General features: G+C 39.7%; 1 protein-coding gene across 6 annotated transcripts in view; it reads left to right on the top strand.

The window, feature by feature from the left end:
- Window positions 1-23,928, top strand: part of LOC139273066 (echinoderm microtubule-associated protein-like 4) — a 417,356-nt gene that overhangs the window by 267,359 nt on the left and 126,069 nt on the right. For 4 of the 6 annotated variants that reach the window (XM_070889382.1, XM_070889383.1, XM_070889380.1 and 1 more), the window contains 5 exons: window positions 1,014-1,037; window positions 2,814-2,975; window positions 9,768-9,896; window positions 20,508-20,533; window positions 22,524-22,556. In XM_070889382.1, the coding sequence (XP_070745483.1) occupies window positions 1,014-1,037; window positions 2,814-2,975; window positions 9,768-9,896; window positions 20,508-20,533; window positions 22,524-22,556 (374 nt within the window). The remainder of the gene's footprint in view (window positions 1-1,013; window positions 1,038-2,813; window positions 2,976-9,767; window positions 9,897-20,507; window positions 20,534-22,523; window positions 22,557-23,928) is intronic. The other 2 variants (XM_070889384.1, XM_070889381.1) reach the window with 2 other exon arrangements.

The raw sequence follows: 23,928 nt of genomic DNA, 5'->3' as shown, positions 1-23,928 counted from the left end.
GAAAGGATATAGAGCCGAGAATTCCGGCCTCGCCGGGTCCATACAAAGTGCGCACGAACCCGGCAAGGCCTCACAAAAGCCAGTTTTCGGGGTGCGATGCGCATGTGCCAAAAACCAGCTTTTCCGATCTGTCAAGATTTCTAAAGACTGATCCTCTGCATCCCTGGGAGAAGGACATCCGTGTGGGAGGGATTGAACTATTTGCCCAACCTTTAAACTTTTACGCCTGGTAAAAGCAGGTGCATAGTTTACTTTTACCAGCATAAGTTTTAAAACATATAAAAATTAACTTTAAACACATTTTTATGTTGAAAACCTTGTCCATTAAGGTAAGTATATTTGTAACACTATTAAAACACTTTTTAAAAAAATTCCAAAACAATTTTTTTTTCTAAAACATTTAATTACATTTAATTTCAATTAATTTTAAATATGTAAGGTGTTTTATTTATTTATTATGCTGTGTTTCGATGTTTTAGGGGGTTATTCTCATTGATAGTAATGGGAACTCATACAAACGGAGTTCCCTTTTTATCAATGAGAATACTGCAAAGTGATTGGTGGTCCAGGCCCATGTGACTCCAGCATGTACAAACGTAACCTGAAATCATCTCCCCATGAGCTGCGAGCGAATTTAGGCCTCCAACCGGGATCCTATGTTCCTCCGGGACCACCATGTACTTTCGTAGACTTTTTTCGGGTCGGAGGCATTCGTACGAAGGAAGCCTCAGACCACAATTTTCCACTCGGTGTCCTTTGTATTTAGATTGGCTTTACAACTTGACAGATCATGATTATACATTGTGGTGTTTGCATAAATTCTACTTTTGAGAGAAGAATCCATATATTTTGATGTCTCAAGCACAGAATATCCATTAGAACTTTTAGAATACTAAAACTCTAGTAGTTTATTTCCAGAATGGCTTTTTCTTGAGTTTCTACTTGTGTTACTTTCTAAAAGAGAATTAAATATACATGCACAACCACAGAATGACTTCTTTTTTAATTCACAGTTATGGTCTGAAAGAGCAAAAAAAGTAAGTTGTGTTTTGTGTCTTTTCATTTGGGAAAATTGGCTTGATATCAATGGGATAAAAAAAATAATAGAATTGCATTATGTGTCTGTGTGGCGGTGAGGTTACATTACGATTTAATTTTCAATTCCTTAATTTCAGAACAATATACTTAACCCTTTGAGTACTGAATATAATCTGTAGTTTCAACTTACTGTCTTTTTAAAAAAAAAACTTAACTGTAGAATAATTTCCTATAATTTTATAACTATTACCTAGAACTTGAGTAATGTGAAAACCGATAACTTATCCTGTGTAAATTGAACTATTATAATCTGGCTAAGTTGAAAAGTGACATTCCGTTCCCAAAGGGTTTAAATTACCAGTGTAACTGGTTTTATAAATTGCAAAGACATTGCTGCATGCCAGTGCATGTTAATAATTACTTTTTGAGCTGATAGTGACTTCACATGCAACCAAATTGAAAGCTAGAATTTCTGTTCTGTAATTTATTTTTCCCTTCATAGAATCTCTTCATGCTGTGCATTTTGACTGAAGATCTGTTCCCAAGCCCCCATCAGTATTGCTGTATAGTCAGCAGCTAGGACATGCAGAAATGATGCACAGTGACTTCCCTCTGATTTCCCCCTCCCCTGGTGACAAAAGTCTGAGTTATGCTCAAGATCTCGAAGTGGGTGAGATCAGAAACTCACTTGCAACCCATATTTTTCAGCGAAGATGTATCTTCAGATAGTTCTGCATTGTGAATGTTTTACCAATCTTTCATTTATAAAATAATTTGTTAGTGTTACGCCTGAAATGTAACACATTAAATGCAATTATAGATTTCACCCAGAGTTAAAGATTACATTTAGAAAGAAATCATTGTCCTTAGAATTTGTCTCTTTTTAATAAACTAATTTGAAGAAGTATATTTTCTGCAGTAAAAATGCAGCAATGGATCGGTTCTGGAATTTTTACCATGGGTCTCAAATCAGCTTGGACCTGATGCACTATACATTCGTTACTACTTAGTTTTGTTTTTGATTTGGGCTCTGACAAGAGATTTCTTTCGTTTTGGGTTTGCAAAATTTCAAAACTCTTACTTTGAAGCTCCTGTTCTGGCATACTTTTACTTCTCCTGGCCCAGAATGTACCTCCCTTGAGTGTAATTTAGATTCCCTGTTGCCTCCCTCTTCCCCCAGTATTCCAGCCCACTGGCCAATATTTTGGCCTGAAATTGTGGCCAAAACAGCTGAAGCTTTGAAGTTTTTTAAAATCCCGTCTTTGTTGGAACTCCCACATCCTTCCCTTGTCATTTTATTAACAACAGTTTCTCAGCAGGAAGCTGAAGATTTGAATTTCATGAAACGTTAGCTGGAAAATGAAAAACAAGTTTATCTTCGGAATATCAAACATATTCTCTTTAATATATTGTTAATAGCATTTCATTACCTCTAACTGTGTTTGTGTAGTGGTATGTAATCATGTGAAACATTACAATCCACTGTATAAATAACTAGTGCATTTAAGTTTACAAATCTGAGTGTAAGAATTCAGATTTTATCCTTGAAAAGGTATCTTTTATATTACTTGCTTTTGCTTTGTTTCTGACAAAGCATCCTTCATCAGAAGAAAAGTACTTTTTAAACTTAAAATGAAAAATTAATCTGACCTGCCAGAATCCTGCAATAGTTTAACTGCTAATACATGTTTACATCATTTTGCTTTTAGTGCATTTGTGCTAACCAATCAATATGATTTTTCTTCGTACTTTTGTCATCTGATGCATTTTTCCAGCAATCCGGAGAAAAATGAAAAACCCCAGGAAAAAGAGACAGATGGCGAGACTCAATCTAATCATCAAACTCATCAAAATCAAGCACAAACTTCTCAATCCTCACAATCTCCCCAATCGCAAAGACACACTCAAGAGAACAAGAACCCTGCTTCAGCCAAAAGGTTTCCAGGATACAGTAATACAAAGTGCAATAGGGTTGTAACGATATGAGAATTATCATTAGTAATACAAAATCATATAGAAATTAAAATTATTTAATTTTGTTGAAGGAAATTTATTTTTTTGTTTTTAAGAACTAAGCCCAGTGATGAAGTTGCAGTATTCCTTCTGTTGCAGTTCTTCCTCTTTACTGTAACTGTTTCTCAGCTATTTATTATAGTTGTGGTTAGAACTCCGTCAGATCACCTGAGTTTTAATACGAATTCACTTTTTATGCTATGCGTTGTGGGTAATGTAATTGAAGGCTGCTAGTATCTGTTTAAATATAGAAAATAGGTGCAGGAGCAGGCCATTCGGCCCTTCGAGCCTGCACCAACATTCAATATGATCATGGTTGATCATGCAACTTCAGTACCCCATTCCTGCTTTCTCTCCATACCCCATGATCCCTTTAGCCGTAAGGGCCACATCTAACTCCCTTTTGAATATATCTAACGAACTGGCCTCAACTACTTTCTGTGATAGAGAATTCCACAGGTTCACATGAGTGAAGAAGTTTCTCCTTATCTCGGTCCTAAATGGCTTGCCTCTTATCCTTAGACTGTGTTCCCTGGTTCTGGACTTCCCCAACATCTGGAACATTCTTCCTGCATCTAACCTGTCCAATCCCGTCAGAATTTTATATGTTTCTATGAGATCCCCTCCCACTCTTCTAAATTCCAGTGAATATAAGCCGAGTCGATCCAGTCTTTCTTCATATGTCAGTCCTGCCATCCCAGGAATCAGTCTGGTGAACCTTCGCTGCACTCCTTCAATAGCAAGAATATCCTTCCTCAGATTAGGAGACCAAAACTGTACACAATATTCAAGGTGTGGTCTCACCAAGGCCCTGTACAACTGCAGTAAGACCTCCTTGCTCCTATACTCAAATCCTCTCGCTATGAAGGCCAACATGCCATTTGCCGCCTTCCCCCTCCCTCAAAATGCAATACAGGTTGAACCTCCCTTATTTGGAACCCTTGGGACCTGGCCTGTTCTGGATAAGGGATTTTTCTGGATGGTACAGGTACTGAGCAAGGGGATATCGGGCTGGCTGGCTTGGGGCTAGGAGTGCGATAGAGAGATCATTGGGTGGGGGGGGAGATCATTGGGTGGGGGGCGGTGGATCGCAGGGTCAGGCCAGCGATTGCGGGAGTTGGCAGCGAGGAAGGACTTCAATTTGTTCACGTTGGAGTTCTGCGCATGTGCCACCCAGTGGCCGGGAATGGTTCTGAACAAGGGGTGGTTCTGGATAAGGGAGTTCTGGATAAAGGAAGTTCAACCTGTACTAAAAAATGATTAATTTGAGTCATTTGATGGGGAGAAGCTTTGTACAGCAATTGAGATTCCAGATAACTTTCCTACAGTTCATATTGGGAGCAAAGAAGTCTTGCTAACTCAGGTTGTTTAAATATGGTTACATTCACCCTTACAATTTAGTGCTGATGTGAAGAAATCTGAGCTTCACACTGATTCCAAAGTGGGAGTGTAAATCCAGATTCGGGGACCCACCTGAATCTGGAGAAAAATGAAGCAAGACTCCTCAGATAGTGTCCATTTGACACTACATGGTGTGTAAATCCAGTGCGGTATTAAAGCTGGTGTACACAGCTGGACCCCTAGGCACTTGTAAGCCCACCTAACATCAGTTGAAATGTTTGGAGAGCACAGATTTCCCCGCCCCTTCCCACTTTCTAAATATTCAGTTTCTTAATTGTTGGGAGAGAGCTCTGCTGATGCCTGTATCCAGGCATGGGCACAGATCTGTCCCAGGCAAGATTAATACAGTTCAAACCAGATAAGAGCCAGGGATGTGAGCGTAGTTCTGTCTGGAACCTCAACTGCAGCTACTGGATCCAGACCAGTAGCTATGGTGTCAGTGCACCCTAAGTGAGGACACAATGCTGTAACAAGAGGAATAAGGCACACCTGAAAAATACACATACCATAATGAAATGAAGAATAAGGTAAGGAAGACTTGATCACTGGGTTAGTTCCTCCTTCCATTTAAATGTTAAAATAATCTTATCATCACATCTTAACATTTCACATAATGGATCAAAATTCCTTTAAAAGAGTTGCAGGATTATCTGTACATTCTTGCATGACAGTGATTACTTTCTCATTTAATCTTGAGAGACTTGCTAAAGGTTGCAGTTTAGGTTGGTGGATTTATTTGTGCACTTAAGGTATTTGGAAAACTGAACCATTTGAAATAACTCTCTGCCGGTTGGAATTCAGTTTGAGATGAGAGATTAGAATTCATACAGTGATAAGAAGTGGGGTCATGCCTACAGTTGTCTGCATGGTGAGTTTCTGAATTCAGCTTTACCATCCATCATGGGAATTTACAGCTGGTGCCAAACTCTTGCACGCAGGAACAGAAAGTTGGGAGGAGAGTCAGTTGCACCATTCAAGCTATTCATTATAGCTGGCTTTGGAGCAGCTTTGCCAGAAGTCCAGGGTTAAGTTGTCTCTGCTTTTTCAGATGGGGACTGGCAAGTTGCTGGGAGACTAAAGAGAGAAAATTAATCAGGATGGCGGGTACAGAAATAATGTTTAGAATCTGTTATATTTTTCAAGTGCAAGTAAAACACATACATTTAAATTCACGATCACAATGTACATTTATGTACATAGATTCACATTAGTACATACAATGTCCACAATGGGGCATTTTATTATAGGGGGAGAGGAAAAAGTAAAACCACAACTAATTTCATGTGGCACCTTTCTGCAAAGCTGAAGAAGTCCAATTGGGCTGTTCCTTTTCCTGGTTGACCACAAATGCAGGGCGGTAAGAAGTATTGCAGTGCTGTAAGCATTTGTTAACAAAGAACTGAACATCTTTTAATAGTGCATAGTCATAGTACTCCTCGTCTTTATATGAAGTATATTCTGTTTGACCGAGTTGATTAGAATTAGCAGCCTTTTGTTATTGATTGGTCATTTAATACAACATAATTATTGTGCCTGATTATCGTTACAACCCTACGTTCTTAAATTCTTTACTGTACCAAACTACTAAGAACTGACTTTAGCCCAGTGGTCTGGATCATCACCTAACAATATAGTTTTAACAAACATGATTTGGAAGAAAAAAGCGTGCCCTCTGTAACCTTGGGTTGCAGATACTATTCGGTTGAAAAGAGTTAGAAATCAAAATCTGCTGTAGGTTCAACATAAATTAATTTCCATTATTTGAAAACTAGGTCAATTTAGCAAATAAGATATGAATGAGTTTTTCAAATTGATAACTGTTGTATAAAATAATTGTTTTAAAATGCTGAAGGCTTTTAGCATAGAAATTATATTCTATAATATCAGACAAATGTTAATTTATTTGTATTGCATTTGTCTGCTATTTTAAACAGAAATAAATAGGCTAACTTTCCATTAGAATAGCAGAGTGAGGGATTTCATACTATGTTTGCACAATAATACCATGCAGCATAGTTTCCAGACTTTCATGTCAATTTTTTTTTTTTTGCATTGAATCATGTTTTTTAGTAACTCATATTTTCAGCAATACAGGTTGGACCTACCTTATCCAGCACCACCCCTCGTCCGGCATGATTCCGGTGGTCAGATCGCATGCGCAGAACGCGACCAACCTCCACCCCGACTTTGGGCCCGCGCCGACACCCACTGGGGCTGCGCCAACACTCGGCCTGCTGCGGGCCCACCAACACTTCCTTCGCGGCCCGCTGATGTTTCCTTCGCGGCCCGCTAAGGGCCCGCCGACACTTTGGGCCCACCCGGGGCGCCAACCTCCTTCCCCCCCCCCCCCCCCCTTGACCTCGGGCCGCCGACCTCCCCTCATCCGGCAAAATTCCTTATTCGACACAGGCCAGGTCCCGAGGGTGCCGAATAAGGGAGGTTCAACCTGTACTAGTTTATGCTCTGTACTGAGGGTTAGTAGTTGTAAAAATGAAAATAATTGTCATCCTCAGTTAGATTAGTAGGATTATCCAGTCTATGACTATCTGCTCATGCCTCCTTTTTTCCTCCCAACCAAAGACTGTCAAAACTGTTAAAAATTCTTAAACTAAAGGACCCCAAAATGCCAATTGTCCATTAAGGCTAGGATTTAAACTTGAGTCTCATAGTCAAGACTTTGGCATTGTAGTTACTAGATCTCCCTGAATATTTTTTTATGAGGATATACAGTTAATATATATTGAGATTAAAATCTTAACTGTATAAAATAATCTATAGTGGTTGTATAATCGTTAAGAGTTGATCCAAACTATTGGCAGTTTTTAAGTTCTTGTTGGACATTAACATACTACTCAGGGCCTTGTTTGCATACAGTGTGCATGAAACCCTGAATTTACCTTTGCTGGGCTTCAACTCTAAAGCAGACTATGCATGTTGCTGCAATTTTCAAACTGGTAATTTGCTGCTCTTTGCCATAACTTTCAAATATGTGCTTATAAATTGTCGAGCACAATCCAGGTTATGCATTCCATGCACCTTTTATATTTTTTGACTTGTTTAACTTGCATGACTCTACCTTTTTTTACAGTATCTTTGTGACCTTAACAAAAACAGAAACATGGGGAGGGGAGCTTTCTTTTCACTACTCCAGTGTTCAGTTATCTTCATAATAATGCTATTAGAATGGTTGAGTGCAAGGTAAAGTCACAGCAGGAAGTGCAACCAATCTAAATTGAGTCCATTTACCAAGTTGGGCCTACATACCTTTTATTCACTACAAAGCTAATGCCAACTTTTATTGTGAAAAGAGAGAAACTGGAATCAAAATCCAGTATAAGAAACTATTCAAGGTTATTGTACAAGAGAAGTGACATTGATATCAAGAGGAAATATTTATTCTAATGATTCTCCTTAAAAGATTATTTCTTGATACATCAACTGCATTATCTATAGACCTATTTTTTTCCTCTTTAAATCAAGTGGTATAATTCAATATTATGAAAAAAAGAAAATCAAATTATAGTACCTAACTCTAATTCTAAAGAGATGTGTTTTAAATATTTTGCAAGACCTTCCGTGCATATTATAAGTTTATTTGGTGCAACTAGTGGTACAGGTAATGTAGCACACTTCTGATTTATCAAGTTGCTTTAAGAGACTTCAAATTACAAGAGGGATTCAGACGATCAGACACCACTTTAACAGCCATATTGCTCAGGTATAAACTAAAATCTTCAAAAATATAATGACCTGTAATTTGCGGTCAGCAGTGAAGCAAAGGCGCTCACCACTGGCCTCGAAGAAAGCTGATGACGATCTCTGTGGCGAGATCTTGGCATGCAATTGATTGTAGCACTATGTAATGGGAATCCCCTTCAGAGCTACAGTGACATCAACAAGCTGACTAAGAAGCCAATTGTGTTGAAGAATTCTCAAGACAGTAAAGCAGGAAATAAAAAGCACTGATTATCTGAACTTTTAAAAAATGTTAGAGAGCAAAATAAAGATTGGGACAGACACATGAGGTTAAGGTAGAAGCTGAAATATCATTAAAAAATAAAAAACATTTTTAAATATTTTTAATATCTAGTAATTTTTATCATAACGGAGAAGTTTGACATTCCACCAATATAAAATTAGTTTTTCAGGGCCAAAACGGTTGTTTCAGTCAATACGCTGTTAAAACCCCAGTTACACCAATTCCAACAAGGCTTAATATTTAATGGGGTATTTAACAGTGATAGCGCAGAAAAGCTCAAGTTTTCGTCAGTTCCACGGATTTCACGGATTGCCTGCTATTGTCCGGGGAGGGGAGGGGAGGCTAGGTGGGTTGGCGTTCCACAGTGCCGCCTGTGTTGGAGCAGTGAATGACTGATCGCAACTTCAGGATTTCCACATTTGGATGCGCATGGGTTAAATCCAGAAGTTGTGATCCGTTTCAGAGGTGTAATGGCGACATACGCTGACAGTTCACTATCATTGTGCAAAATCTGGGCCAATAGCTTATTATAGTGTTAATTAGAAGTTTAGGATAACAATCAAACCTTTTTCTCGACTCTGTCTTCAATGGATCACCAAAACAAGTAAGTTCACCTAAAAAATCTTTATCGAAAGTGATGATCTCAACTCAGCACCGTTGCAAATAAACATTGACTGTCCTTTGTGTTAGTATCATTTCATTCAATTTACAGCTTAACTGAAACAAAAACAGATTTTAGTGGCTTGTTTATAAATCCAGTTAGAAGTTTCCTTCAGAATTCCCTCTATTTAAAAGTCTGACAATTCTACTTCCTTTTCAGATTTCCCCATTCCTCATTATATAGTAAAAATAAATTAATGCTAAATATTACAATGATAGGAGTTGTATGGCATTAGCTTTCTACTGTAGTGTTCAAAAGTGTTGTCTTCAGAGGTTACATAAAATACCACATGTAATGGATGAATGGAACCTTACCATACTCTTATTAAAGTTTCTAAATCTTGTGTAAATTATTTCTATCACTTAAGTGTGGTCTATAATGCTTGAAACTGTACATCTTTAGGTTTCAATTAATTTTTATTCAGTTCATAAACTTTATAATTTATCCTGTCTTGGTTACTACTTGTTGCAGCATTACTGTTGTGACTTGCACTGCTTTTTTTGGCACTTAACTCAAAATGAGATGCTAGATTAATCTAACTTTTCCCTTTGTCTAGCTTTGAAGATTTGCTTCCACTGCTTCCCTTCTGGTGCTTGGTATTTCAATTACTTATTTGAAGGATAATGTAATCTTTCTTCACACATTCTGATAACAATCTCATTTTGCTTTTTACAGTGTAAAACGGGGTTCAACAATTGAAAGGTCACAGAGCAGCAGCTGGGAAGGTTCAGATGAGAATCGTAACAAAATGTTGAGAGCACATTCAGCGTCTAAGTTATTATCAAAACACAGAAGTACAGATAAGTAAGCACTAAATTTTGTGTAAAAATGATGTTTTTGGCATTTAGTTAATAAGGAATTGGAAATGTAAAATCTGTATTTTAGAAAGTTTTGCGATATGGCGGGGTGAGACGAGACGCAGGATGTGTAGGCTACTGTCAAATGTAAGAAGGTTGGATGAAAAAAGCCATTCAGTCAGTCATCCAGGATCACTTTGAAAACCAATCTGATCACTCACTTTATAAAAAAAAATTTCTTACTCTACTTAATCTCTGTTAAATTGGGGTTTGATCCATATCCTTTTTGAACGTATCAGTGGTGTCGGTAATTATTGAACTAGGTGGCTATCTTTTCAATAGTTTGACCTTGTGTGCGTAAATTTTCCTTTCCTGTTTGCGTCTTCATTTAAATTTTTTTTCCATTATTGAAAAAAGAAAGGTTGGCGGGGAGAGGTGTTTGCATTATTGTGCAAAGTAATTCAACAACAACAAGTTATATTTATATGGTGCCTTTAACACAGTAAAACATCCCAGGGCATTTAACAGGAGTATTATCAAACAAAATTTGACATCGAGCCACATAAGGAGATATTGGGGCAGTTGAGGTAGGTTTTAAGGAGTGTCTTAAAGGAGGAAAGAGGTAAATTCCCAGTCATCGATTAAATTGCTTAAAAAAAACTAATGATGTGTATATACCAGTCAAATGTCCTTGATTGTACAGTATTGTGAGGGGAATAGATAGGCGTTTCTGCGGCCGCAACCGAGACTCCAGGATGGTATGTTGCCTCCCTGGTGCAAGGGTCAAGGATGTCTCGGAGCGGGTGCAGGACATTCTGAAATGGGAGGGAGAACAGCCAGTTGTCGTGGTGCACATTGGTACCAACGACATAGGCAAAAAAAGGGATGAGGTCCTACGAAACGAATTTAAGGAGCTAGGAGCTAAATTAAAAAGTAGGACCTCAAAAGTAGTAATCTCGGGATTGCTACCAGTGCCACGTGATAGTCAGAGTAGGAATCGCAGGATAGCGCAGATGAATACGTGGCTTGAGCAGTGGTGCAACAGGGAGGGATTCAAATTCCTGGGGCATTGGGACCGGTTCTGGGGGAGGTGGGACCAGTACAAACCGGACGGTCTGCACCTGGGCAGGACTGGAACCAATGTCCTAGGGGGAGTGTTTGCTAGTGCTGTTGGGGAGGATTTAAACTAATATGGCAGGGGGATGGGAACCAATGCAGGGAGACAGAGGGAAACAAAAAGGAGCCAAAAGCAAAAGACAGAAAGGAGATGAGGAAAAGTGGAGGGCAGAGAAACCCAAGGCAAAGAACAAAAAGGGCCACTGTACAGCAAAATTCTAAAAGGACAAAGGGTGTTAATAAAACAAGCCTGAAGGCTTTGTGTCTTAATGCAAGGAGTATCCGCAATAAGGTGGATGAATTAATTGTGCAAATAGATGTTAACAAATATGATGTGATTGGGATTACGGAGACGTGGCTCCAGGATGATCAGGGCTGGGAACTCAACATTCAGGGGTATTCAACATTCAGGAAGGATAGAATAAAAGGAAAAGGAGGTGGGGTAGCATTGCTGGTTAAAGAGGAGATTAATGCAATAGTTAGGAAAGACATTAGCTTGGATGATGTGGAATCTATATGGGTAGAGCTGCAGAACACCAAAGGGCAAAAAACGTTAGTAGGAGTTGTGTACAGACCTCCAAACAGTAATAGGGATGTTGGGGAGGGCATCAAACAGGAAATTAGGGGTGCATGCAATAAAGGTGCAGCAGTTATAATGGGTGACTTTAATATGCACATAGATTGGGCTAGCCAAACTGGAAGCAATACGGTGGAGGAGGATTTCCTGGAGTGCATAAGGGATGGTTTTCTAGACCAATATGTTGAGGAACCAACTAGGGGGGAGGCCATCTTAGACTGGGTGTTGTGTAATGAGAGAGGATTAATTAGCAATCTCATTGTGCGAGGCCCCTTGGGGAAGAGTGACCATAATATGGTGGAATTCTGCATTAGGATGGAGAATGAAACAGTAATTTCAGAGACCATGGTCCAGAACTTAAAGAAGGGTAACTTTGAAGGTATGAGGCGTGAATTGGCTAGGATAGATTGGCGAATGATACTTAGGGGGTTGACTGTGGATGGGCAATGGCAGACATTTAGAGACCGCATGGATGAAGTACAACAATTGTACATTCCTGTCTGGCGTAAAAATAAAAAGGGGAAGGTGGCTCAACCGTGGCTATCTAGGGAAATCAGGGATAGTATTAAAGCCAAGGAAGTGGCATACAAATTGGCCAGAAATAGCAGCGAACCTGGGGACTGGGAGAAATTTAGAACTCAGCAGAGGAGGACAAAGGGTTTGATTAGGACAGGGAAAATGGAGTACGAGAAGAAGCTTGCAGGGAACATTAAGGCGGATTGCAAAAGTTTCTATAGGTATGTAAAGAGAAAAAGGTTGGTGAAGACAAACGTAGGTCCCCTGCAGTCAGAATCAGGGGAAGTCATAACGGGGAGCAAAGAAATGGCGGATCAATTGAACAAGTACTTTGGTTCGGTATTCACTAAGGAGGATACAAACAACCTTCCGGATATAAAAGGGGTCAGAGGGTCTAGTAAAGAAGAGGAACTGAGGGAAATCTTTATTAGTCGGGAAATTGTGTTGGGGAAATTGATGGGATTGAAGGCCGATAAATCCCCAGGGCCTGATGGACTGCATCCTAGAGTACTTAAGGAGGTGGCCTTGGAAATAGCGGATGCATTGACAGTCATTTTCCAACATTCCATTGACTCTGGATCAGTTCCTATGGAGTGGAGGGTAGCCAATGTAACCCCACTTTTTAAAAAAGGAGGGAGAGAGAAAACAGGGAATTATAGACCGGTCAGCCTGACCTCAGTAGTGGGTAAAGTGATGGAATCAATTATTAAGGATGTCATAGCAGTGCATCTGGAAAATGGTGACATGATAGGTCCAAGTCAGCATGGATTTGTGAAAGGGAAATCATGCTTGACAAATCTTCTGGAATTTTTTGAGGATGTTTCCAGTAAAGTGGACAAGGGAGAACCAGTTGATGTGGTATATTTGGACTTTCAGAAGGCTTTCGACAAGGTCCCACACAAGAGATTAATGTGCAAAGTTAAAGCACATGGGATTGGGGGTAGTGTGCTGACGTGGATTGAGAACTGGTTGTCAGACAGGAAGCAAAGAGTAGGAGTAAACGGGTACTTTTCAGAATGGCAGGCAGTGACTAGTGGGGTGCCGCAAGGTTCTGTGCTGGGGCCCCAGCTGTTTACATTGTACATTAATGATTTAGACGAGGGGATTAAATGCAGTATCTCCAAATTTGCGGATGATACTAAGTTGGGTGGCAGTGTGAGCTGCGAGGAGGATGCTATTAGGCTGCAGAGTGACTTGGATAGGTTAGGTGAGTGGGCAAATGCATGGCAGATGAAGTATAATGTGGATAAATGTGAGGTTATCCACTTTGGTGGTAAAAACAGAGAGACAGACTATTATCTGAATGGTGACAGATTAGGAAAAGGGAAGGTGCAACGAGACCTGGGTGTCATGGTACATCAGTCATTGAAGGTTGGCATGCAGGTACAGCAGGCGGTTAAGAAAGCAAATGGCATGTTGGCCTTCATAGCGAGGGGATTTGAATACAGGGGCAGGGAGGTGTTGCTACAGTTGTACAGGGCCTTGGTGAGGCCACACCTGGAGTATTGTGTACAGTTTTGGTCTCCTAACTTGAGGAAGGACATTCTTGCTATTGAGGGAGTGCAGCGAAGGTTCACCAGACTGATTCCCGGGATGGCGGGACTGACCTATCAAGAAAGATTGGATCAATTGGGATTGTATTCACTGGAGTTCAGAAGAATGAGAGGGGACCTCATAGAAACGTTTAAAATTCTGACGGGTTTAGACAGGTTAGATGCAGAATGAATGTTCCCAATGTTGGGGAAGTCCAGAACCAGGGGTCACAGTCTGAGGATAAGGGGTAAGCCATTTAGGACCGAGATGAGGAGAAACTTCTTCACCCAGAGAGTGGTGAACCTGTGGAATTCTCTACCACAGAAAGTAGTTGAGGCCAATTCACTAAATATATTCAAAAGGGAGTTAGATGAAGTCCTTACTACTCGGGGGATCAAGGGTTATGGCGAGAAAGCAGGAAGGGGGTACTGAAGTTTCATGTTCAGCCATGAACTCATTGAATGGCGGTGCAGGCTAGAAGGGCTGAATGGCCTGCTCCTGCACCTATTTTCTATGTTTCTATGTTTCTAAATACTGCAACTGCTACATGTACTATTTTCAACTTGTTCCTTTAGTCAGATACATTTCCTCTTTTGTTTCTTGCTAGAAAATGAGAGGAAAAGGCATTGAATAGCCAGACAAATTTGGCAGACAAGCAGGCTTTCAAAAGAGAGAGATGGGAAGGAAGAAATATATTAATGCCAGTTTTGTACTGCACTGTAGTGGCTTTATGCTCCCAGTGATCTAAGTCGGGAACCACAATTTAATTTACTCCTCCCATTGTTGTGAAGTTGGGGCATACTCAATGTTGCTATAATTTTACATTGACGCCCTGGATCTGTGCCTTACAGCACCACAGCCAGGTGGGATGAGACTAACAACTTGTCAGGCCTGACATGAGAATACAGATTCTTATAAAGAAATTGGCAGTTTAGTTGCACTAACATCTTGTTGATGTTTAGTTGACACCAGTCCTATCAGTGAGTGTCAGTCACACCTGCTATATACTGCATATAAATGTGAAACAGATGTTATGGAATTACTGTGTCACATGGTTAGCTGCCAGTTTACTAACCAGTTATTTCATAAAGCTGTAACCTGTAAACTTAGATCTGCAAACATGAACTTTTCAGGCTATATTTGAAATAAATTATTTTTGTTCAAAAATGAACTCTTGCAGGCAACTTTGTTGCAGTGCAAATTCACTGTTGAAAAGCTGGTACAGATATTATGATGAACAGTTTGGGGCGGGAGTTGAAGGAAAATAAAGCTGTTGCCAAATTTAGACTGATAACTACTAATTTAGACAAGTTGCAAAGACTAGAACTCCATTTTATTCCTTCTCTTTAAAAGTTCTCAGTGGATACATTCACAGTTCAAAGTGAAGTTCAAGTAATTACTACTTTTTAACCGTTTCCTTGTGGGCCAGGAGGAGCAGGAATGGCTCCCTTCAGTCGCCTAAAATATTGCTCTCACCCACCAGACTTCATGTCATCCTCGCCAGTTTCAGATGGGAGGCAGTCTTGAAAAATTTAAATGAGTCCTGGGTGTTAAAACAGCTTCACAGTGACGCCGTCATTACCGCTTCCCTTCTGTCCTGCATGCTGCATCCTCCCCTCTGGTTAAAATCAGGGCTATTGTTTCTGGTAGCTGTATTCTTACTAATGGGGGGAGAAGGTGTATATGGTCCAGTGAGTGAATAATTGCATCAATTACCAGCAAAAGTAGTTTGAACCACTCAATCTGTTAGTAGCCTCTCATGATAATGGGGAATGTGGATGGGCCTCTGGAGGTGATGGTGAAACCCATGTGTTCCATAGAATCGTAGAAATTTACAGCATAGAAGGAGGCCATTTGTCCCACCGTGCCTGTGCTGGCCGACAAAGAGCTATCCAGCCTAATCCCACTTTCCAGCTCTTGGTCCGTAGCCTTGTAGGTTATGTCACTTCAAGTGCATATCACGTACTTTTGTGGTGAGGCAGTGAATTCCAGATCTCCACCACCCTCTGGGTGAAAAAAATTCCCCTCTGCAAAGGGGAATAGGTCCTTCCGATCCGTTCTATCTAGGCCCCTCATAATTTTATACACCTCAATTAGGTCTCCACTCAGCCTCCTTTGTTCCAAAGAAAACAACCCCAGCCTATCCAATTTTTCCTCATAGCTAAAATTCTCCAGTCCAGGCAACATTCTCGTAAATCTCCTCTGTACCCTCTCCAGTGCAATCACATATTTCTTGTAATGTGGTGACCAGAACTGTACACAGTACTCTAGCTGTGGTCTAACTAGTGTTTTATACAGTTAAGCATAACCTACCTGCTCTTATATTCTATGTCTCGGCTAATAAAGGCAAGTATCCCATATGACTTCTTAACCACCTTATCTGGCCTGCTACCTTCAGGGATCTGTGGACATGCACTCCAAGGTCCCTCTGTTCCTCTACACTTCTCAATGTCCTACCATTTAATGTGTATTCCTTGTTGGCCCTCCCCAAATGCATTACCTCACACTTCTCTTGATTGAATTCCATTTGCCACTGTTCTGCCCTCCTGAACAGTCCATTGATATCTTCCTGCAGTCTACAGCTTCTTCATTGTCAACCACACAGCCTATTTTAGTATCATCTGCAAACTTCTTAATTATACCCACTAGTCCAAATTATTGTTATATACCACAAAAAGCAAGGGACTGAGCCCTGCGGAACCCCACTGGAAACAGCCTTCCACTCACAAAAACACCTGTCGATCATTACCCTTTGCTTAGGATGGTTAGAGCTTCTCCAGAGGCAACTGCGCTGTCTGATTTTCCTTGTGTTTACATTTGCTACAAAGTTTACCAAAAGATGTTACTAGTTTTTATAATGAAACCTTTTGCCTTTTATTATGTAAAATAAGTTCAACTATCAAATGAAAATGGAAAACTGCTTGTGCAGAATATGTTTTCATTTGCAATCTTCATCCAGTTTCTTGTGGCGATAGCAATAGAAACATAGAAAATAGGTGCCGAGTAGGCCATTCGGCCCTTCGAACCTGCACCACCATTCAGTAAGATCATGGCTGATCATTCCCTCAGTACCCCTTTCCTACTTTCTCTCCATACCCCTCCAGAATAATGTCATTATTCTTAAAAGCTGCTTGTGATTCATATCTGTACCAAGCTTCCAACCAGCTAAATTTAAAAAAAATCAGAAGTCAATATTAATCAGCAATAATTTATTGCATACAGGATTTCAATAGCCATCATTGTTCATTATTAAGTTTCATCTAGTGACATCATGGCAATTGTATCTTTCATTGTTTATTGCATGTTTAATCTTTCATGTGTAGAATATCTAAAACAAAATCTCTTTCCTAAAGCTGTGCAGATAACCATTTTCTAACATGCTAGCCAACATATTTCTATCCTTGACCTTGATTTCAGATTGCAGGCAATCTTTTTTTGTACTTCTCTTTATCGTGCTTAGATGCGCATCATCACGATAATCTGTTGCATGTACCATTCTGAATCGGTCTGCCTATAATAATATAGTATTGTGAAGGTAACCATTACTTAAAGCTGACCTTGAATTCTGGAATTTGAGAGGATTGTTCTTTTACTTCATAGTCACTGTTCATAACCAATACATCAAGAAAGATCAACTTCTGTTTGAATTTAGTCAAAATCCACATATTTCAGCTGAAGTCTGAAGTTTCACAGATTTTCTTGTAAGCAGCAGTCTCATGGACTCGCAAGTCACTTGTGGGGCATACATCTCGCTGTCTTGCGCCATGATGTCAAGTATACAGCTTTTCCATAATTATTTGCTGATAAGAAATTATGTGACTGATACATGTATGTTCTTCGCCATCATTTGATTAGTAGGCTAATGCTGGATCTATAATGTTTGTACTGATTTTATAGTGATGCAAGTAGACATTAGTGAGCATTTGTACTTTATGCTTTTACCAGTTGCAGGAAGGGATCAAGATCATGGGTCAATCTTAATATTTTTGTTCTCTTGCTGTTTGTGTATTAATATTGGATTCCTGCTATTTACAAGCAGTTAGTCAGGATTGGGCTCTGAGCATTCCTTTTTCCTTTGGTTACTTTTGTGTGCACTTGAACATGCTTACCAAAAGTGTGTGTAATGTGCTGGGTTTGGTGGCACACCTGTTGCATTTATACTGCAGTCTATTTACAGTATTGCATAAATTGACAGCTTCACTCAAAAGCCATAATGGCTGATGTGGGAAATAGAAAATGTCATCTCAGTCCAGCAAGAGATACATCTTTGGAAGGAGTATATGGAACTCTATTCTGCATCAGGTTTTGCAGTACCTGCGTTGACAGTGCTTGGTGCTCACAATGGGTGTCAAAAGTGAAATTGAATTTCTCAGCACTGTTGATTTTACCTTGATGAGAACATAAGATCCTCCAATTCCTCCCACCTCATATACATGTAGATCTGTGCTTGATGTGGTGTGCATAGTATATTGCCCCATATAAACGGACTGTAGTTGTTGAATATTTTGCTGAAGGCTAACACTTTTGCATTTCATATTCAATTTCTGTAAAATAATTTCAGTTTCAATGCCAGATGTTTTTTTGTGACTTTCAGCCAGTGTTCAGTGGGTAGCACTCTCCCCTCGTGAGTCAGAAGGTTGTGGGTTCACGTCTCACTCCAGAGACTTGTGCAGAAAAATCTGGGCTGACACTCCAGTGCTGCACTGTCTGATGTGCTGTCTTTCAGATGAGGCGTTAACCCAAGTCTGCTTTCTCGAGTGGACATAAAAGATCCCATGGCACTATTTAGAAGAGGGGTAGGGGAGTTACCCCGGTGTCCTGGCTAATATTTATTCCTCAATCAACATCACTGAAACAGATTATCTGGTCATGATCACATTGCTGTTTGTGGCAGCTTGCTGTGTGCAAATTGGCTGCCACAAGAGTGACTACACTTCAAAAAGTACTTAATTGGCTATAAAACACTTTGTAACATTTGGTGGTTGGGAAAGGTGCTATATAAATGCAAGTCTTTTCTCTGAAACTGAACAATATAATGTGGGCAGAATTAAATGTGCAAGGGGGAATGAGGAGGCCTTGGTTTTCCTTCTATAGGTCCCAAGTTTCCACATGATTTGCTCCTGATTTTTAGGAGCAATTGGTGGAGAACGGAGTATCTTAGAAATCGGAATTCTCCACATTTAAGTTTTCTGCAGTTCTAGTCAGGTAGAACGGTTTCACTTTTGAACAGAATTTTTTTTTCAAAAGGGGGCGTGTCCGGCCACTGACGCCTGATTTGAAAGTTTCCACAGTGAAAACGTACTCCAAACTAACTTAGAATGGAGCAAGTGAAGATTTTTGTAGGCCTGAAAAAACCTTGTCTACACATTAAAAAATCAGGCGCAGGTTACAAATTAGGCATCCAGAACGAGGGGGGAGCGAAGGGAAGTCATTACATTCTACAATAAATCCTTAGTTATACTTATACAAATATTATACAAATAATTCCAACCGGAATAAAAATTTATAAGCAAAGAAAAGATTAAATAAACCATGATCCTACCTGTGTGAAAGTGCTTCAGGCAGGCCTTTCAGGCAGGGAGAAGGCTGCAGGAAGCCTCACTATTTGAGGCAGCCGTTCCCGACGGCAGTGGGGAGGGAGGCAGTGAGGGCCCAACCGACGGCAGCGGGGGGGAGGCAGTGAGGGCCCGACCGACGGCAGCGGGGGGGGAGGCAGTGAGGGCCCGACCGACGGCAGCGGGGGGGAGGCAGTGAGGGCCCGACTGCCGGCAGTGGGGGGGAGGCAGTGAGGGCCCAACCGACGACAGCGGGGGGGAGGCAGTGAGGGCCCGACTGCCGGCAGTGGGGGGGAGGCAGTGAGGGCCCGACCGACGGCAGCGGGGGGGAGGCAGTGAGAGCCCGAGCGACGGCAGCGGGGGGGGAGGCAGGGAGAAGGCTGCAGGAAGCCTCAGAAGTTGAGGCAGCCATTCCCGACGGCGGAGGGGGGGGAGGCCCCCTGTCGTCGGTCGGGCCCGTTGGGAAACGGCTGCCTCAACTTCTGAGGCTTCCTGCAGCCTTCTCCCTGCTGCAAGAAGCCTCAGTGCTGATCATGGAAGGGCAATGTGGTTTTATTAAAAAATGTTAAAAATTGAACAGCTACAAAGAACTACAAAAATGGCCGAGTGCCAATGTTTCCTTCACACTGCGCGTGCGCGAATGCTCCAACGCGCACGCGCAGGGTTGCCGGCACGAAAAAAACTAATTTAAATGGTACCCGCCCCCTCCTACTTACAAAATCGGCGCGAGTGGTAGGCTCCGCCCCCTGGACGCCGCGCCGCGCCGACATCGAGCTGCAAAGCGCTCGAGAATAGCGCTTTTTTTTTTCAGGCGCCGTTTTCGGCGCGAAAAACGGGTGCCCAGCTCAGAGGGGTGCCTGTTTTGCCGCGTGTGGAAACTTGGGGCCATAAAACCTACAATACCCTGTCAAAGCATCTCCTACCTTTTAAATGATTGCAGAGTTTTTGCCTCCACTAGCCTACCCAGAAGACTATTTCTCATATTGATAACTCCTTGTAAGGAAGTAATGACTCCTTACTCCAACCCTGACCGTACCTTTCACCAGTTTATACTGCAGTTGAGGTTTAACTTGAAATAGTGTTCCAGATTAACTTTTTTCTATATTACATCTCCATAAGGTCGCCACTCATTTAATCCTTCCAAGGCTGAGTTTTTCTAACCCTTCCTAATAGCTCAGTTCTTTGACATTGGGAATCATGTATGATCTATGTTTAATAAAAAATATTAGTCTTTAGCTTGAATTTTTGTTTGAAAATTCGATTTGTCTAATAGCTGGTTAGTTGAATTTCACTTAAATCCTTTATTCCTTTTTTTTGCCAGATCTAAGGAACCAGCTATCAGTCAAGGTAAAAAAAAATGTTTCTTTTAAACTTAACTAATGCTTGCAACTTTCCGGAGTGTGGTGTACAGACAGATTTCCTGATTTTTAAACTTAAAAATAATTTAATTGTTTTTTCTTGAGTAATTTATAATGCATTATATTCATTTAAACACATAATAAAAAATTTGAAAATAAATTCAAAAGTGAAATTCATAGTGAGTTTTAATACAATATTGTGCTAAAATGTGAGTGAAGACACAAGGATCGGACTGTTGAAAAGAGAGCTCAAAGCAGAGATGCACATTTTAGGTTTCATGAAATTCTGTTTATTTGAATCCATTGCTGTTCATCAGGTATGTAAATTTCAATGTTTTGGAGACCTTTTTACCTTGATATAGTTATAAAATAACTGCTTAAGTGAGGTTTGTCCTGTACTATTCAATAAAATGACCAATATATTCAATAAGTATGTATATTGCTCATTCTGGAATATTACAATGAGTTTAAAGGTGAACAATATTCTGCAGTATCACGTGATGAAGCCAGGTATTGCTTTCTTCTGTTTTTAAAGTCAGTTGGCAAAATAATTTGATAAATCAGGAAGGACTTAATAGTAATAAATGCCGTGGGTCAGATGGTATATATCCTAGAATGTTAAAGGAAATTTATGGAGCTGTGGCTTAATGGCAGGGAAGAATCGGTGAGCACTGATGATGTTGCTTAGGACTGGATGCAGACTATTTAAAAAGGGCATCAAAAATAACTCAACAATGACAGGGCCATTAGCTAATCATCAATAACAAGAAAGGAAGGGGTAGAAGCTTTGTAACGATACTTTTATAAAAAGCAGCCAGTATGTACTTAGAAGGGAGGATCCTACCTGAAAAACCTCCTGGACACCTTTGATGATAAAGTGGAGAGTGACACCATCCAAATACAGTTGTTACTTTTATGAAAACTTTTGTGAAAGTTCCACATGAAAGACTGCTGCTTAAACTAAAAGCTTCTGGAATTCGGGTTCAAAAATAGGATTGGATATAAAATAGGAAACTGAATACTTGTGAGATATATAGTATCAGACTGGGGAGTTATTAAGTGAAGTCCCATAGGGCTTGGACTCCATTTGTTTCAAATACATGAATATCTGACACATTTACACTGAGTGGGGAAAAAAGAGAAACAAATGTACTTAAGAACTTAGATTGCTTATGCAATTAGATAAATAGTAAATTAAATTTAGCACTGATACTGCACATAGGTTGAAATATGTATATAAGTATGCAATTAATTAAATTGATTTAGTACAGGAGGATTTAGAAATTGATCTGGGTAGCAATAATTGGCACTTTCTATAACCAGATTGGTAAAATAAAAGTTTACAGAAGTCAAGCTGAAGCTTTACAATCTACTGATTGAATCACACAAATACTACATTTTTTATTAGTTGCCACACCGCAAAAAATATATATGTTCACTGGAAAGAGCAACAAGAATCATTTCAAATCTAAAACGAATAAGTGATCAGGAAATATTAGAAAAGTATCTGCTTTACATTCTACAATGAAGGCGGCTAAGATGGGACCTCATCAAGGTATATAAAGTATTAAATGGTATAAATAAGGTAAATAAATCCAGGATGTTATTTCGGGGCAAGGTAGGATCCAAGAATATAAATTGAAATGGTTGAAAAATTAATTCAGAAGATATTAGGAAGAACATCTTTACTCAAGTCATAATTTTTGGAAAAATCTGTTTCATCAGGTTTAACAAAGCTCAAAATGCAGTTAGACACTATGATGGGAAAGTACTTGAATTTGAGCTTAATGCGATAAATAGGCTTTTCTCATATCTGATTTTTCTTATTAACTAATAAACGGATTGAACATGCTGTCATTTCATTCATCATTTTATTTTTAAATTTAATTTGATTTTTCATTTTTCAGTTTGACGGTAGGTAGTGATTTTGCTTACATTATGATTTGTTTTAAGTTTTTTTATCTCTGTCTTATGGTCAGCCCAAAGTTCACGCCGTGGAGCGTACAGCCAAGGTAAGTACCAGCCAAACAGCATCCAATGAGCTGCTTTCTGACTTTAGCTTCCACAGTCTACTTTTGTGTTCTGGTTTGCTGGGACCACCCAATTCATTCTAAAGCATTCACTGTATAGGAATTAAACAACCAGTTCACTGTTCCATGGGATGATCATTCTCACATGTACATATATATATACTTTAAAAAAAATTGGACAAATTATCACCTAAAAGTCCAGATACCATGTGTAGAATTAAAGGGTATTGTATTAAAATTCAGGAATTAATGCTACAAAGGAAAAAGAAGTAATATCGGGGTCTTTTTTTCTAAAATTGGGTCTTCTGTACCTGGAATGAAAAACACCCCATGAACTCTGTCATATTTGCCTAACTAATAAAATTCTGTAAGGTATTTAGGTATATTTTGTTGACTTTGAGATTCATATTGGAGGTGCCTTTTTTGAGCTTGTTTAGTGCTTCAATGTTTAGTTCGGTGTTGTCTAAATTTAGATGAAGTTAGCACCACTTAAATCTCAGTGCTTCTAACCATTTTAGACTTTTGACACACATTTTATTGAGTAGCCTCTTTTGTTTAATAACATCAATTAAAAAACCGCAGGAATTACCATAAAAAACAACACAGAACAGTAACTGTAAAATGCATCTCTTCAAAAGAAACAAGCTCTCTTCATTTTAGAGGCAAAGAGGCAAGATTCAGCTGCATGGATTTTTAAGAGTTATGCATCAATAATTTAAACATTTTTTGAACCTGTGCATCCATAAATCTGTAACACTGCAGACTGCTAGTGCAATTTGAGGATATGGGTAATTAGTAGTATACTAGCTCACTCACTAGGGTGAGAGATATTTTTGATTCCCTAGGCTCTAATAATTGTTGATCTATAATACAACAGAAGTAACAAGCAAATGGATTAATCTCTTATATTTGGAAGAACGGTGTTGGGTGCGAGTAGCCTGGAAAATTAAAAATATAAGTGCAAAAATATTGACAGTTAACTTGATACACACAAACTTGCAATCACTTCACAACATTTCATCTTGAGTGCACTTTTGTTATTGCTGGTGTTATACAATGTGTGATACCAGAAAATACCATAACTCCCAAGTACTGGGTTACAGTTTGTGTTTTGGCGATCTACGGAACTGGAATAAGAATTGGAGTTGTTTGAAGTGGATCAGATATTTTTCTTAGTGTATTTTGGACGGTGGCCATAACATTCTTACTCCTGTCTTAGCTGAGCTGCTTATCAGATGTTTGTGTAAAGGTCACACCAGCTATGAGCGTCTGTTCTATGGACCCTGGTTTGCGCACTTGATAAGGAATAGCTGTTTGGAGTTAATTTGCGTTTTAATGGGGCAACTCCATTGCT

The sequence above is a fragment of the Pristiophorus japonicus genome, chromosome 9 (genome assembly GCF_044704955.1).
Source record: "Pristiophorus japonicus isolate sPriJap1 chromosome 9, sPriJap1.hap1, whole genome shotgun sequence".
Classification (NCBI taxonomy): domain Eukaryota; kingdom Metazoa; phylum Chordata; class Chondrichthyes; family Pristiophoridae; genus Pristiophorus; species Pristiophorus japonicus.
This window is presented reverse-complemented; position numbering and strand designations above follow the sequence as displayed.